At 40.1% G+C, this 18696-nt stretch overlaps 1 protein-coding gene across 2 annotated transcripts in view; it reads left to right on the top strand.

Annotated features, from left to right (window-relative positions):
* The window catches only part of acot7 (acyl-CoA thioesterase 7), a 63793-nt gene that overhangs the window by 13741 nt on the left and 31356 nt on the right, over positions 1–18696 (top strand). For both annotated transcript variants that reach the window (XM_028582906.1, XM_028582905.1), the window contains 3 exons: positions 6494–6585; positions 7185–7299; positions 8098–8184. In XM_028582906.1, the coding sequence (XP_028438707.1) occupies positions 6494–6585; positions 7185–7299; positions 8098–8184 (294 nt within the window). The remainder of the gene's footprint in view (positions 1–6493; positions 6586–7184; positions 7300–8097; positions 8185–18696) is intronic.

Raw genomic sequence — 18696 nt, 5'->3', positions numbered from 1 at the left:
TGTCAGGAAGGACCCTGAAGAGGGGAGATCAGAAAGAGAGCTGATGAACAGAATACACTCATCGTTTGGTTTGATGCACAATACGGGATTTATGATTTAGTGCAGTGATCCAGTGTTTCTTCCTATATTCTATTTATTCATATATTGGGCAAAAACAATGTTATAAATAGAGTCAGCTTGGTAAGCCCTCTTGTCTGTACATATTTCAAATAACACATTTTAACATTCTCACCATATTTGCATTTTATGTCAACAAAGGGTTGTAGATTAGTCAGTGATAAAATAGAATAAAAACAGATGCAGGTCATTTGATAGCCAATGCTCAACATCTGCTTAAATTATAAATACGAACTCTACGGTCACCCTGATTCATATTTAATGAAGACAAAAAGTACAACACATATTAAATATATATCCTAATGTAGGGAAATTAATTAGAATACCAGTATATAAATAATGTTTTCCAGTACTGTGTAGAGTGAGCAGATAAGTTCATGTCCTCAAATCAGAAATACAGGCAACTTTGACATTAAGAGGAGAGTCAGAGGAGAGGCTGCTACTTGGTGCTCTATTAGGTCATAGTTATAGGAAGTAGGTCGTATGTATGGGTGTGTGCATTTGAATTGACGCAGCTGCTATTCATATAAACTTATGGATGGATGTCTGTGTGTTTTCATGAATTAATTTTTATACAACCTCAGTTAAATTGTGCATTCCTATTCACATTATGTAGGGTTGTGTAAATAAATGGTTGAGCACGTTTGTGTACATGTTTGGGTTTTTGAAGGTAGAATTATATGTTGATAACTGAGAAAGGTTACGTTAGATGTGTGTGTTTCTCTTTGCGTATATACATAGTGGGGGCATCTGTACTGCATACATGCATGCGTGTGCATAGATATGTGTGTGTGTTTTCATCAGTGTTTGGCCCTTTAAAAGGTTCCTGCGGGGCCGAGGGGGAAGAGAAGATAACGGGAGCAGACATTATTTGCTTCTGTCATGTCGGCTTAGCATCAGGCCTCACACACTGTGGCCTAGTCAGACACGGACGCCAAGTGGATGTACCTGCACACATGCTCCGAACTGACGCACGCACGTACGCGACACATACTGACACACACATGCGGTTGTGTAGAGATGACCTATGTGCATACAGAGTCTGATATGCACATTCTGACACATTCTGCATAGAAAAAGTAACACACCCACACAGTCACATACTGAACAGACACACTTCTTTACTTTCTAAAAGAAATCTCATACTGAGGCAGGACTGGGTTTTACACGTTTTGGCCAGATCTTTTCTCAGGCAAAAGATTAATGGATGGCTTGGACAGGAAGAAGACATTATACTGCTTGGTTGTAGACTTGTGGTTTGTGTTAATATTTTTTATGCACCTTTGTTTACATTAGAGGGTCTGTGTTTGTGCAGCCATGCATGTTTTTGCAACTTTGTGTATATATAAACGTGCATGCTCCTTGTATACTGCGACACTATGTATATACACTCTGTGTGCATGCATCTTTGTATTAATGCATTCATCTTTATTTTGTGTGTGTGTGTGTGTGTGTGTGTGTGTGTGTGTGTGTGTGTGTGTGTGTGTGTGTGTGTGTGTGTGTGTGTGTTGGGGGAGGAGGCAAGCACCCAGGTTCCACAGTCAGTCAGGCAGCATCTCGTCAGGCAGGCCTCAGTCACAGCCCTCCAGGGGAAGGCTGCCTACTGTGGGCATGAGCCGTGATGATTGTCCCCGCTGGGGGATTGCACGTGCACACTAGCATACACACATGCACACTCACACACAGACCCACACACATCGACACACAGATTTGCATTTACCACTGTATGTACAAAAATGCATGAAAATACACATACATGCCTCTAAAACTACGCACACACACACACACACACACACAGATCCTACATACATACACAGATCCACGTTAGAGAACTGCATGCATACACAATATGGCTTTTGCACACACGCACAAGATCTGCAGATGTAAAATGGCCACACAAAGAAAAAACACTGAACATTAATGTGTGAATACACACATGTTTGTGCACAGCCACCCTTGGAGCAAACACACTTGTACACAAAATTCCTGCAAAGATAATGATGCTTGTATTGCATGTACACTCAGGTACACATTTGCATAAACACAGCATACAGAGATCGTGCCCCCTCAACAAACGCACACGCATGCATAGACAGAGTTGAGAGCAATGCATTGTGGGATGAGGCTTAAAATAAGCATGACAGTTCCTGCCATGTTCCTGGTGGCTCACACAACTGCATGTACTAAATGAGGGATACACACACACACACACACACACACACACACACACACACACACACACACACACACACACACACACACACACACACACACACACACACACACACAGAGTATTAACACAAATATTGTTTTAGGTTTATATTAAGCTCTGCAGCTCATTGAACACAATTATTCATGCTTTTTTATCATTCAATTGTCCAGTCATTAACACCCACAGCAGGATAAATAAGATATGTAATTTGTATAATGTAAAATCTATCAAATCTAAATTTAAACATTGAATAAAAGATGTAAAATTAAAAAAAAATACTGTAAGACCTTTAGCAATTACAAATGAGGCTGGTTTGACTTTTGGAGCACAGAAGTTCCTGAGGGCATAACTGATGTCTGTCACAAGACCGACAACACTGCAACAGATTAAAGGTCATTGAGTACAACAGAAAATTATGTTTATGTAAAATCACTCAATGTAGCCCAGCTTAATGCTCAGAATGAGTATTGGATATTCCTTTTCTCTCCCAAAACTCTACTCCTGGCATGATTTTATCTATTCCTATCCGGCTGTAACATCCCACAGTGGGTCTGTTGTGCAGTTAAAAGTAATGGAGCCTTGGCTCAGCACAATGGAAAATGTTTGGGTTTGATCACGGGGATCAAGCACTATAAACGGTCCTCGCTGCACTGTCTCTGAGCCTGGAACATGGTGTTCAGAAAGGAGAAAAGAAAACAGGGTTTTTTTTCTGCTCAAAGGAAGATTGAAAGGTAGTGGGCAAGAGTCAAGAGGCAGAGCGGAGGGGTGAACGGGTAGAAGACAGCAATAAATCGAGTGAATCTGCTTGAGGTGAAAGAAATGGATGAGGGCAAAGTGGATGGAAAGGGAAAGACATTGTGAAGATAGAGGGAAAAAACAGAAGGAAAGGAGCAACAAGATGAGAGATTAAAGATCTTAGGGTAGTGCAGACCGGAATTCTGGACTGTTTAAAGTCTTTGAGAACAGAAAATGTGCATTTTGGAAATTTCCAAAATCATATGAAATAATGATTGATGAGTAAAGGGGATTGGATGATCAAGTGTGAATGGATGATGAAGTAATGCTGGAGGGACGTTTTCCACACTTAAGCACCCATGTGAACACTCAAATCAGTACCCAAAAATGCTCTGAGTTATAATTAAATATGACAGAGCATAGTGTTTGGGAATTCTGCTGTCTATCATGCAGTTAAAATAAAGTCTGCCTATGTCTATGGCTGCTCGACAAAAGCTACTGGTGCTGTTTGTTTTGAAGTGACAACCTGATTTGCTGGATTTTTGTCCCGTAATAAGCTGAAAGTTGAAAGCTGAGAGTCGGGTAAACGCAGACCATCTGATTAATTTGATTTGTTTGGCAGCAGTGCAAAAACACTGTGGTTTCCATTATTGCTACGCTTACATCAGTATATTTTATTACTGCTTATGCTAAAGTGCTTTCTGTTTGCTGACATTATACTCCTGTAGTTGGATTGTCTCCTGTGTAATATCCTGCCGCTCACAGGCAGTTGTCTTCTTGCACATATATGCACTCAATGCACTGCTGCACCAATACACCATCAATTAAAAAGAAAGTACCGCCACTGCCAGGTGCCATTTGTTTCAGCTGTCACCATAGCTGCCAGAGTGCCCGTTTACATTCATTGTTCTAAAGCTGCCACTAGATAAACTTGAAAAACATGCACAAAGTCAATGTGCCATAGACTGTGGAAACTTGAGTGAGCAGATTTGTGGAGCTTGTGTTAAGGGAGGATGTAGCCAAAACCTTCCGATTCACTAATTCATTAATGCAAACTAAGTAAGCCAGCTGTCCCCCCTGCTAGCTGAAACCTCTCCTTCGTGACTGAATTCAGTTCTCTGTAATCACATAGAAACACATACAATAATCTCAGTGTTGATCAAATGTTTCTACAGGCATTTTACAATACAAGCAAAATGAATCAAGATATATATATTCTACACTAGGAAATTGCATGTTATGTTATGACTATGGTCTGTCTCAATTTTCTTTTCCCTTTACAGCGTGCATTATACTGCACGCATAATGGGGAGTAATATGTGCTGTTTTAGTAGACACACTGTGAACTTGCTGTCCAGGCAATGATATGGTCGTACATTGACATTGTCTTCATTTGATGCAGAGGGATTTGAAATTCAAAGCCAGTTCCCTGGTTACATTCTGGTCAAAAAGGTCATCAGTTGGACTGGGAATGGTTCTTTGCCCTCCATCCCTCTCTCACTCCTCCTCTTCCTCCCTCCATCCTAAACACAGTTGACTTAAAAGGTCCAGCAGGAGCTAATAACAGACTGGAGTCACTCGGTCTCGGTAGAGTCAAGAATATGTAAATATGCCTTTCTCCTGTGGGCAACTTCCTGGTTGCTGGCAAGGGCAGGAGCCAATGAGAGGAGGAGGAAAGAAGCGTGGTCGGCATGGCAACACGGCCCGGCTGTCTGCACGGTTTTAACTCAGGTGTAAAATGCAAATGTTATTCCCCAAGAGTAGCCTGCCATAAGCCTCTGCTCCCACTCTCTTCCCTTAACTTTACATCTCCTTCTGCAAAGTCTCTGCTTGGTTTACCATTGATCTAAGTGCACACAGTAATAATGTCCCAGTTCTTCATTTTCATTACGATTTTTATTTATTTATGAGTTGTCCTATTTTTATTTAGCACAAGTATAGATGAAATATGGGCAAAGCAACAATTAAAAAAAACTCCAGAAAATCGGAATATAAGCCTCATCAGTCCTTACGAGACACACCAACCCACTAAATTCATCAGATGCTGCAGCCACAAGTAGTAGCCTTTAACACTATAAGACGAGTGATTTCATCTGAATCTGCTGACCCTGTGCTGTCTTTAATCTGTGTGCCTCCCTTGTGTGCCATAACAACACAACCTCAAAATAGCCCCTCTCTCTCTCTCTCTCTCTCTCTCTCTCTCTCTCTCTCTCTCTCTCTCTCTCTCTCAACGAATTAAGAGGAACAATTGTAAGCAGAATAGAAAAGATATCGCTATGGCAACCTCTCCGCCTGTTTGCTATAAGATATGATTTCCATGAGTTTTGTCTTCAGATCTTGTGGTTCTTAGCTTTCTGTGGGAAGGCAGAGCTAATGCCTCCAACCACCAAAACGTGGTATGTACTGTATGGAGGCATAGGGAAATACCAGACCATATATCTATCCTCAGGAAGACAGGTGCACGTGTGCTTCCCTCATTGATGATGACGATGAGTTTATTTAGGGATTCGCAAGAGAGGAAATCTAAGGGATAAAATGTTAAAGTGTCGACACTTATTTCAACATTTTTCCAAGATATTCAAGACGAAAAATAACATATGATACTTTAAATATCTAAACAGTTAAACTACTACATTACACATTATTTACTGACCTGAGGAACTTTCTTATCACTAATAGCTGGTCACTTTGCCCCAAAGATTAGCTCAGACCTAACCTACAGTATAAAATAATGTGTTAAAGTGTTTTATTTTACACTTGTCAGTCCAAATGAGGTTTGGGTAAAGAACATTGCCATTTTTTCGGAGGACTGAAAGATAGACGTTGAAATGATAACGGCGTCAGATTTTATGGAATTTTTCAGTTGACACCTTATATTTTCACCCTACATCATCATCCTTTTCAATCGTCACACAAGACAACACCTCACAAACAAAAACTACGTGCATCTGTATGTTTTGAAAGACGAATATTATGAGTGAGTTGCAGTATTATTTCATCCATTTTATAATTACAACATGACAATGCGTAAAGTTCAAGATTCAGGGATTATGCTAAACCTTGCACTAACCAAAGGACTGCATTCAGTGAATGTAAGCTTGTGCTCTGAATAGACGTGAATGATTGTTTTGAACAAATACCTCATTTGTTTTCCGCTCCTTTGTCTGCAGAAGACAGACTAATCTTCAGGCAGCACCACTGGATTTGTTAAAAAACTGGATGGGCTTTTAGTGGGATGTTAATAAAAAGGTCTGTTTTGACAACCGCTATTTCAAAATGGTTTGCTCAATTGTTTTATTTAAAAGACATGTCAAAAAATGTTGCTTATTGGTTAACAAGTCATAAAACTCAGAGTAGATTGTGTCTGTTGTATTTGGTGGAAGAAAGCTGTAAAATTCCAAACTGACAGCCTTCTCTCTGTGAATGCAGGTGCCAAAAAGCTGGCCAACAAGGCAGCGCTGTGGTACGTCCCCTGCTCTCTGCAGAATGTCGAAAAGATCATGGATGTTCCTCCCATCAAGGTACATGGAAACTTGGTTGCTCTGACCTTCATGGACCGAAGTTTCGCATTTTACCTGTCAGCTTCTCTCTGTCTCTATCTGTGTGAAAAGTTAATTTCACTTGTCTAATTTGTCTTAAAGCTTTAGTGCGTAACTTTTTAATATTAATGAACGGCCGTAACATTCCAGCCATTGCTCAATGAGTTGCTACAAAGCTAATTAAGACTATCAGCTCCACACAACTCTCTCTGGATTTGTTAGTATGGCTGTGTTCAGAAGATTGGGGCATCTGGTGACTTTCCCTTAGACGATAATTACCTCTTCTGAAGAGTCCATCATGTTTTTTTTAGTCCTCCGTGTCCTCCTTGGCTACTAGCAACTAGGTTTGGGGGGATGGGGGCAGTGTGCGGTCATGGAAGGCTTGTATCATGTGGACGTGCCGACACTTTTGTTGTCGTTACTTAGAATTCCTCAAGGGGGACGGCAGAAAGTACGCACTATAGCTTTAAATGTCAATGTGATAAACTTTACTTTTACTACATTACTCCACGCAGAGACAGATATTTTAGTGGGTGTGTCCACCTTTGCACATGTTTATACTGTATATGCTGTATCTGTAGTATGCCACTGCGGAAGAAGAGGAGCAAGGCAGAAAGCGCTATGAGGCTCAGAAGCTGGAGAGGCTGGAAACCAAAGCGAGGATTGACGAAGTGGTGCCACTTCCAACCAACCCAGGTAACATCCTACACTAAATGCCTCAAACCAAATCCTAACATGCAGTTAACATACAACAGAAGGTGCACATAATGTTCTTATCTCCTACGTGGATAGAAAGACGTTGCATATATCAGCTGAAATTCACTTATGTCTGTTATGATTGATGCTAACATTGTTGTCAAAAGTGTCATTGTGACTTAACCTGCAACTTCTGTAACAGCTGCACTTAACACAGAGGCACTGCACAGACCTATTTGAGCCTGATTTAATATATTTCTTTTGTTGTTCAATCAATGTGCAGGAATATAATTGTTTAATATGTCTGAATAGTTGGTGTAGGCTGTCAGAAACAGTTATTTAGATTGATGTATAATTGCTAAATACTGAGGTAATATAATGTGAACAGGCTATAAAGTAGGTGAAGAATCCCTTGTGTGCTTTCAGTAATTACTATGGTGCACTGTCTTCCATTAAACATTACGATACATACTGTTTATGGACACTCGAGAAAGAACTTCCAATTTGGTTAAATAACAGTTAAGTTGATTAAAGGCACATATTTGCTCTGTAAATGATTTTGATTATTGTGATAGTAAGATTAATAACTAATTCTGTAAATTTGTCATGCTCACTCAACTGCAGATGATTCACCAAAAGGTATGTTAAATTGCTTTCGCAGGCTGCATGTCAGTACAGTGACTTTGGCAGGGCAGCATACAAAAGCATGTAGTTCATGTCTGTGTTGGATTGCTTGGACAAAATACACACTAGCAAGTTTTTTTTTCTTCACATTTGATTTGTTGTGTGTGTTTGCAGAACAACACACAGTTGGTTACAGCCAGTCCAGCCTGATCCATTTGGTGGCCCCTTCTGACTGCACACTACACAACAATGTTCACGGTGGTGAGTCCAACTCCTTTTAATTTCCAGATTGTGGGTTGAGCAGCTCATTGGTTTCAAGTTTCAAGTTATTTATTGTTAAATGTACAACAATTACAGAAGCAGTCATAGGGAAAATCTTGGGTCATCCAAGAATGCTACTTAAGTTTGCATAAAAAGAAAATCACAAGTAAAAAACAAAATGAGAATGTAATACATAAGACATAAAATAGTGCATGTTAAAATATAGGGATAAAATATAACAATAACATCTGAAATAAGATAAGATACAGGTTTGGAAGACAGTAATTGCAAATGAATAAGCTGAATGTAAACATGTATGTATATGCATAATTAATAGTAATATATTATATATATATATATAACCTGCTGACTCTCTCCACTGCAGTCCCGTAGTTGAAGATGGGGACGTGTCCGTCTCTCTGTTTCTTCCACAATCAGCTCCTTTGTTTTGCTAATGTTAGGTGAACAGTTGACTTTCTGTCTTTATGCCAAAACGTTGCAGAGTCAGTTCCAGTCTGTCCGTAGCATGTTGTTGAGGAAAATGAGTAATCCTTAATCGGCGGTTAAGCAATTATTTTGTAGCGTTGAATGAAATTCTGTAAACATGAACTCAGAGGGTGGGGGAAGGAGATATATGTATATATTATATATATATATATATATATATATATATATATATATATATATATATATATATATATATATATACACCCACATAGAAGTTGAGGCAAGAAAATATAGAATACAATGAGTAAAGAAACAAATAAGGAATAAGAAGTGATCAAACATTTATCATTCACACACTCACATCTACAGTATGCAGTACATGTTCACGTGTTTACAGTATCTACATTATTTCCTCTCTTCCACTTTGCAGTGTGCTTATGAATTGGGTTCCTCCCAGTTTTATAGCCTGTGGCATTAACCCCCAGACTATACGTTGGTACAGTGTGTACTGTGGCAACATAGCGGAGGCACAGAGGAAGAAATACTGCTGAATTTAATCCAAAGTGAAACGTCCTTGAGAAAGAATTGTGTGGCTTTTAGCTCTTATGTTCTCCTAAGTGAATAGATGAGTGAATGATTGTTTGGTTCAGAAATGCCTCACTGTTTTTTTGGGAGTGAGTGTGAATACTTGGGGTTGTAGTGAATGTTCTGTATTTGTGTTTATGTTTGCACTGTTGCGTTTTAAAGTAAGTGTTTGGGTTGTTACATACATTGACAGCACTCGGTTGCAGTTATGGGCATGACTGCAATGGTGAAGAACAGAGGATGAAGCAGGAAATAGACAACTAGAATAACAAAGTGGAAATAGAAGGTCTTCGTCACAGGGAGTTTTTGGTGCTGATGCCTTTTCCAATTCTGTGCTTTGCTGACAATTTGGACGACTCAGAGGCTTAAAGTGCCCCTCTGTGACTCATCTTTTGACTTTGTTAAATTTTCTGACTGGGCCTATTCAATCTAAGTAGAAAAGTATTTTTATTATTTGGATGGTGCTTTCAAAAAAGGCATTTTGAGGCTCCTTGCTTGCAAAAAGTAAACATATTTTCTCTGCATCGGTTACAAGAGCCCTTCAATTGAACCACTTTATGCGCATTAGAATCCTTGATTAATATTTTCACTTTTTGAAAGCAAGAGGCTTCCTGTAGTCTTTTTGTTGTTTCTCTCTGGGCCCCCCCCCCACTGGATTTGATCCAGATTCCAAGTCTATGGCATACAAGGCATAGAGCAAACAGTACAGAAAGCAGCAAACTAAGACTTTTAAGATTAAAAGCACGATGAACAACTAATTTAATGAGTGCGTGTCTAGATTTGATGGTTTAGCCACCCGTAACCCAAAACCTGGTTTATCTGATGTCCCGAACAACATAAAAAAGCAAACCCTCGCTGGAAACCATTCTGGCTGCATCTGTAACAAATCCAGCATTTTATCAGCACAGAACAGATGCTTTTTATCGGTCGAGGTATATTGTTTCTGGCAGGATATTCCTGCCTCATACTGCTATTTCTATTGAGGTCAACTATGTAAAGAGGCCATCAGAGAGACACCAGATAGAACAAAACAGACGAGAGACGTTGACTGAGAAAGAGAGGCAATGAGAACAGGACAGGACAGCAGGATGGGAGGAGGAGGGAGCAGGGCGGGACAGATAAGTGTCGCTCGTGTCATGGTTGCCTTTTTAATTTGGCAAGCTCGCTGAGAAATCTGTCCAATTAAAAACAAATGTGGAACAAGCATGCAGGTCATTTCGAATACACACACACACACACACACACATACATACATACATACATACACACATACATACACACACACGCACACACACACACACACACACACACACACACACACACGCATTGCCCTCTCTCTGTATATGCCATTCCCTGTGGTTCGCTGCTGCTGCTTCCACTACACTTATTTTGTTTACATAACCGAGTCAGGTCAGGATGCTCAAGCTCGCTTTCTCTCTTACTGTGTCTTACTCTCTCTTGCTCCCCCTACTCTCTATAATCTTATTGGAGTAAAGCAAACTGACTTCTACATGGCTACGCCAGGCTATTCACCTACTATATGTTTCCCCTTTTGTGGTGTGGAAAATAGCTTGAGCCTAAGGAGACATAACACACATGAACTTTCAGGAACAGACATGCACTGTGGATGCATATGCAACTTGCAAACAATTCATAACAACTGTATTTTTCTTCATAAAACATCTGTTTAGTCCTCGGTAGCTCACCTGGTAGAGCAGGCGCCCATGTATAAAGGTTTACTCCTTGACGAAGCAGCTGTGGGTTTGACTCTGACCGGTGGCCCTTTCCTGCATGTCATTCCCCCTCTCTCTCTGCTTTCAAGTATAAGCTGTCCTATGCAAATAAAGGCCTAAAATGCCCAAGAAATTATCTTAAAAGAAATAACACCATCTGTTTAAGTCATATTAAATATTCCAGTGTCAAATCCTGAGAGCAGATTGTAATAGCAGATCCAAAATGTGTCATCCATCCAGCCAGAGATTTGACAATTACAGTATGTCACTGAAGCTAATGCGAGCTAATACAATTGTGTCAAAGTAAGACCATCTATTTGGTGAGGAATGACTTGACAGTCATGTGGGCATCACATTCCTCATTTATTTTACACCCTGTTAATCACAGAAAACCGCATTTGTTCACTTACCTCTGGTGGTATGACACCGTGCAGATAGTTTTTGTTTGGTGATGAACAGTCTTCATTGGAACAACTTCATTGGAACAACTTTCTACCAAAGAAAATAGTCCCTGTGAAAAATATTTACAGTGAAGTCTGAGGATGATCCAGAGGATCAGATACTTCAACTCGAATCCACCATGATGCCCATTAACTCAACATTTGTTATCTTTCTCCATCTTTCGTTTCTTTTTTTTGTTGCTTATTCTTTATCGTCTGCCCACCTCTCCTCATTATTTTATGTTCTCTCTTCCTTTCTCCCCGCTCGCTCTCCTTCTTCCTTCATGTTCTAAGGAAGCGTACCACCTGTTTCCATGGAAACAGCAGTTGATTGCCACAGGTGGACCACCACTGTAGTCTGATTAAAGCAAATAGTTCTTTTTCATCTGTGCACAAATAATCATTGACTAGTGGTTGTGTAGTGTGTGTTTTATTTTTTTTTAAAGATAATTTTTTTGGGCTATTTCTGCCTTTAATTTTTTTTTGACAGGACAGCTAGGTGAGAAAGAGGGGGAAGACATGCAGGTCAGATTCAAACCCTGGACCTCTGCGTCGAGGCATAAACCTCTCAGTATATGTGCGCCTGCTCTACCCACTCAGCCAACCCAGCCACAGTTGTGTAGTGTGTTTGAATGTCACCAATTTATGTTTATGTTTTATCTCTATTTATGTGCACAGTTTGTTTCACGTGTGTGTGTGTGTGTGTGTGTGTGTGTGTGAGTGAGACAAAGTTGAGTCAGGGACTGCCTGAGCACAGGAACACATGCATCACTGTGGCTCTATATTATCTGGTCTCTGCCCTGATCTATGCTCACTGAGTATATAAACATGTCACTGCCTGAGACAGAGGAATTCAGAGAGACAGAGATATGTCCACTGGAGCTTGTCTGATCGACCTTTTGTGTGTGTGTGTGTGTGTGTGTGTGTGCGCGCGCGTGCGTGCGTGCGTGCGTGCGTGCGTGCGTGCGTGCGTGCATGTTTGGGGGGGATTGCTTCCACTACCTCTACATCTAGCCTTCACCCCTCCAAAACCAACATTGATTCAGAAATAAAATACAGAATCAGTTGCACTGGTAGAGCTTTTTCGAGACTTGGGAGAAGAGTCTTTAGATATTGGGACATCCAGAGCAATAGTATATTGAAATCCGCCAAATCCTACGTAAGAATTACAAAACCAAAACAACATAAATACACAATATCCACAAATGTCAGCATGCTTGAAAAAAAAAACTATTGCCACATTGCCACCACAATCATTAAAGCTGTAGGAAACTTGAGGAAACCAAATGTTGATGTGAAGCCACGGGCAAAAAGAAAGTCCATAGATCATGTTGCTGTGAGTCTACGGTCGTAAATGAAGCCAGTTCAGATGATTGTAGTAATTTTTCTCGACTCAAAGCTTCTCTCATCGGAATTTTGACAGCTGGACAGTAAGAGGACACTTTTAAAGAGACAAATTACGAAAAGGGATAGGGACTTAATGGGGACTTACTTGTAAACCAATCCCCAGTGCAGTACCTTGCCTGGTACCAGTATTACCCAGTGAACAAGCTGATATTATCCAAGCACAAAATGGAACAGATGTTTCAGTGGTGAAATGAACATTCGCTGTTATGGACAGGACAGAAATGAACCATGTGTATTACTGTTGAGAAGACCAAGTTCTACATTTAGAAAAGCAATCTGCAGGAGTCGATGCACAGCCAGAGGTGCATTTTATCTGAAAGCCCTTTATCTGACAGAATTTCCATTACAGGAATTGCATCGCAGTAATTTTCCCAGACCTGTGGTGTGCATGGAGCTACAGTTTAACAGTAACCATGACAACGCTCGCTTGCAGTTTTCAGTACTTAAGTCACACTTTAATTTATTAAGGTGTTCAGTAAAGCTCACCACTGGTAAAATGGTAAAATATACACAAAAATATGCAGCTTATGGGACTTTCTAAGAGGATGTGGGCGGGTTCCTGCGTGGCAGTAATGTTAACAGGAGCTGTTTCTATAGTAACAGCTCATTAGGAGGCAGTTTGAGCCGTTTCATACTGTCCATGATTAAAGCACTTTTTGGGGAGGGGATGAGAAGGAGAGAAAGAGATAGGGAATTGTCAGTGGTGGGTAAAGGCAGAGGGCAAGAACAAGTAAGAGTGGAGGAGTAAGTTTAGGAAGTGGTGAGAGAATATGCGAGAGAGGTCACACATGCTTTGCTGTTGATATCTCTCGGTCTCACACTTTCACCAGTGGGTGCCCTGCATAGTGTGCTGAGCTGGTCCTAATTAAAAGGGCTTTAAGTTAGGCAACAGAGTTGATGGGCGACAAGAGCTGCCCGGAAGACCCCCTTCATTGTTCTCATGCCTGTTGCCGATGGCCAGCTTTGTGCACGAAGATTTGGGGAAATCGTCAGAAGGAATCTGATCACAGAGGTATTCTGGCCCGTGGCAAACTGGGCTGCACTAGGGACTTGGTTACTAATTGCCCTTTTTTCCCCATTTGGAGTGAGCTGTCTTTCCTCTTCACACACACCATCCCCCCACCCCCCGACTCTGCCTTCCGTGTTCCCACCCTACGGCAAAGGGAGAGTCATAGTGTGCCATGTCACCCTGTGAATGTGTAACGCCAGGCCCAGGGCTGTCTTGGCCTCACTTGTCCTCATTTGCAGTCTCACGTTGAGCCTCACTTTAACCTTTTACATTGACTGTACAAGGAGACGGCTTTTTGCATCAGTTGCATTAACAGTTCCACTGATGGAAGTGATTAATAAAGACAAGCATCTTTGGTACTCAAGGACAGCGCCGTCCTCCACTTGATTTGGCTAAACATTTTAGTCACAGTTTTTTAATGCACAAGATAAATTAAATATACAATACAATCTCATAATTCTTTTGTGAAATGTACACAAACCAACACTTTCTTTGTTAGAAATAAATTCTGTGTCCACATGATGCAATATGGCACATGAAACGTGGGGGCAGTATATAAGAATGCAAGGCAAGGTCAGAGGCGGACTGAACTAACGACAACAATGAGAGGAAGTTTTGAAAAGAAAATAATGCCATGATTTGGAACTTAAACCAAAGCCGAGAAGCATGAAGATCTGTACACTAATCTAGAATTCAGACAACAATGCACCACATCAACAGCTTAATGAAATTAATTAGTTATATACTAATGAATGAATGAATGAATGAATTAATTAATATTCCTCTCTGAAATGAAGGAATGCTAATGAACCATTTGGGGGAATTGCTGAAGCTTTCTCCCACAATGTGACAATTGTGTGGTAAGAAAAAATAAACAACTAAAATTTAGATAATGAAGACCTTTATCAGTTAATGTGCGTAATTGCCTCTCAGCTCTGCCAACAGACCTACTCTAGCTATACAACAGTGTTTTCAACCAACCAAACTCGCAGCTTTTAACTACTCATAGCTACTTTTACGCCGTGGGAAGTCTCTAAGGGAGTGTGGTAAAGTGAAGAACATGAGCAAACTGGGGTAATTATCCCCCCATACCCACGAGCCCTGTTTTCACAAGGCATCTAGAGAGCTGCTAACACCAGGAAGCCAGGGAGCAAGACCACGGGAGCCCACTCACAGCTCTACTCAGTCTTAAAGTCCTTTCCACAAATAACCAAGTCCTCTGTACATTCTATTTATTATTTTCTTACAAAGTTACAGAGTTTGTGTCATGTCACAAAATGATATTTGTGACTTTTCCAGTCTAGCCATTTAGCACATTAGCATTCACTTCATACCATACATATCATGCTGAGTGGGGCTTTCTTTCCATCCCTTATGAATCCTTTATTTACCCCGAATGACCTCCTAAAGATCATTTCATTCTGATAAGAGCCATCATTCTATTACAGAGAAACAAAAAAATATAATCACATTTTTACAATTCAATATTAGCAAATGGAATGTCAAATGAGATGAAATCTAAAAAATACAGGGTCACTTTGTTTCAAGGATTAATATTATCAGAGCTTATCAGCTGATGCCTATCTGCTGCTACCATAGCTGCTATTTTAGCACTGCTATGAGATAAAGATGGTATTTGTGTAAAAAAAGCCAACAGCAATTTATTGTTTATGGTAGCTTATCTGGCTCAGTTATTATATTCTGAATTTTACTTTTAGATTTTATTTGTAATTGTTCATATTTTATTACTTTATAGAAAATAAGACTACATTGGTATGGACTTAATAGGAGCAGTAGTAAAATAGATTATTTATGGGAGAGCTTCCAGAGTTGAGGGAAGGTACTGGACCATGTCAGTCCCATGAGACGGAGACGGTTAAATTTAACAGTAGCTGGGTAACCATCAGTGCTAGACCGGCAGTAAGTTGGAATTCATGCCTCAGTAAACATTTACTTTTAGAGTTACCACTACAACATAAAAATGTAAGTACATATTCAAGACTAGATTAATGGTGGTCCTCTTTAAACCACACAGCATTGATATTTCACCTTTTAATTTGTGGGTAGTGATGGCGCTGTGGATATGACACATGGCTTTGTTGCGTGAGACCCGGGTTCAATTCCTACTGCGACACATCAACCAGTGTATCCCTGAGCAAGACACTTAACCCATAGTTACTCCAGAGGTGTGTTACCTCTGACATATATAGCAATTGGAAGATCCTTTGGATAAAAGCGTCAGCTAAATGACATGTAATGTAATTTGACATGGAGAACTTGTTAGCAAACAGTTTTGTATTTACACATCCAACAGATACAGAGAAACATTATCATTCATTTGGAGTTGTGTGTCTGTCCACCAGGTGAATGTAAATCCAATATTCACTTTCTTTTAGCTCTGTTTTGGTATCCACCAACTCCTGAGGGAAATATCTGGCTCTTTGGATGCTAAATGTTCCACTATGTTCATCAGCTAGCTGCTAACTTTGTATATCTGCCGTGGCGCTGAGCAGGTAGTGGGTTTTTATAATTTTTTCCTCTGAAAACCGCTGCCTGCTGTGGCTAAAAACAATGTTGATGAGAGCGATGAGAGTGAACCAAAACAGTAAAGTCAAGGGTCCAAAAAAAAATCACTCTGTAGAGTTGAGGAGAGCTGCAGAGTTGGTTGTGGGTTCATCACTTAGATCGACCCTTTCACAATACATGTGATCCTTTAATATAAAAATATTGATTATAAAAAAATAATAAAGGGATAAATAAAGGCATGTCTTCTCTTCTTCTTCTTCTTCTTCTATTATCACCGCTTTAATACTAACTAACTTTGTTATAGCACCCATTAGCAGCAGTGGGTGCCTTTACATTTTTTTTTATTGTTCAGTTTAGCGTTATTCTACAATCACATTCAATTTCATCATCTTGTCAGGTCATGATCCATCTCCATTAAGTGTTACATGCTCAGACATGACCACTCAAGGCTTTGAATAGCAGCAGCCTGCTTTGCCTTGTACCAAGGGAACATTTTAAATCTTAGGTGAGATCCCATCAATTTTCACAACAAAGAGGAGATGGATAAAAAAAATAAAAAAAATCAAGATGGGTTTTGTGGGTTGTGAAAATGCTTCGCAACTGCCTTAAGGAAGAAAGGGATATATTACCTTGCCCACACACACTTTAAGCCGGACATGTTGTTGTCACCTTTCTTAACTGTGGCCACATCATCAGCTTTTATCAGAGAGAGTTTTTAATGGTTATACTTCCCCAATCAACGAAACACAACAAAAAAAACAAATGTGTTTCAGCTAGAAGCCGTCATCGTGTTATTTTTCCTTATAGATCCCCGATCAACAGGGTTTTAGTTTGAGTTAAAGATGACAGAGCCTTTCATGTGATGGAGCAAAAGATCTCTTACTTCCACAATGCCTGGCCCGAGTTTAACCACATAACCACACATCAAAGTCAAAACTCAATTTTGATTTCTATTTTTTTTCTGAAATAGTGTTGAAAATGTAAGTGCATTTTTCTTTTTCCTCTGACAAAGGTTAGCTTGGGCAGAAAAAGAAAACCTTTGTACTGTACATATCAGTACTAGCAGCAAAAATAAAATGGAAGTGATGCTCTGGCATTTTGGGATGAGAGGATGTCAAAGTAAAGGCATGTTCAATTCTTAATCAACTCAGCAGGCCCACTTTTACAGTGAATGCTGCATTTAGGAGCAAGCAGCACATTCTGTTTGTACTCCCACACGTTTGGCTGTCATACAGTGCAGATGGTTGAAGCCTTTTGGAGCCAAACCAGCCATCAGCAAGCAGACTTATTGATTTTCTGAGGCCTGAGAGATACAAAAAGCAACTCAGAGGGGACGATTGGGGCAACGGGAGTGTGTAGTGAAGTGTAGTGGTCTGAATATGTTAAAATGAGCATACGTTCACAAACGCACATTACTCATGCACACACACTTTCTCCGACATTAGAAACATATGCCACCTTCCTCCTCGCTTTTCTCATCTACAACCCACCCACTCCATACAAGATGTCCCACTTTCTGTGAGAAACCCACAAACAACTTCACAAATGACACAAGCTGACATGGTTGTATGTGTGACACACAGAGAAATGCAGATGTAGATTAGTGTGAATACCTCTGTGTCCACTTTGTGAGGGAAACAATGGCTTTCAAGCTGTAATCTGTAAATTGGAGTTCCTGCTTAAAGTGCTTTCTTGCTCTTCAAATCATTTGCAAACTTTTAGTGCGGGAATTGGCACAAGTGCTCTGTAAACACTTTTTAGGATGGATTATTTGATGTGATCTCACATCTTAAAAGTGATACTTCACCCAAAATGTATCATTTTAGTATGAAATACTCACCTCCTGTCAGTTTGAATGGTGGCTGGTAAGTGTTTCTAGTAATAAGTGTTCATGGCAGAGTATAAATTATCAAACAACCGTCAGATCTAGAGCACACGGTCATAAATAAAGCTTTTACTAACATGCAGCATGTGTGATGTCAACAATCAGTAAGTTTTCTCCAGATGAAGGCGATGTGTTGAGGCACTGTTTCCGTGCGCCTAGATCCCCCTTCTCAGACCTCTGCTGCAGCATAATCTAGTTCAACGCTCATTGTGTTTCAAGTACTTTTTATCAAGTTAAGGCTAAACATATTGGTCACATACAACAAACACAAGCATTTAACTCTGTGACACTGACAGTTACATATCCTCCAATCTGTAGATATTTTAATGTACCTCTCCAAAACATGTACTGCAGTGTTGGTAATAGGCTGCCGGAAGTTTTTTATGCCGCTGCTTTTCTTTAACTTTTGCCTCTTGCCCATTAATGAACTGCACTCTCTAAAAAACTAATTACATGAGGAGTCTATACTTCAACAGAAGA

Source organism: Perca flavescens, chromosome 7 (assembly GCF_004354835.1).
Source record: "Perca flavescens isolate YP-PL-M2 chromosome 7, PFLA_1.0, whole genome shotgun sequence".
Classification (NCBI taxonomy): Eukaryota; Metazoa; Chordata; class Actinopteri; order Perciformes; family Percidae; genus Perca; species Perca flavescens.
Note: the sequence above shows the minus strand (reverse complement) of the source record. Positions and strands in the feature narration are given on the sequence as shown.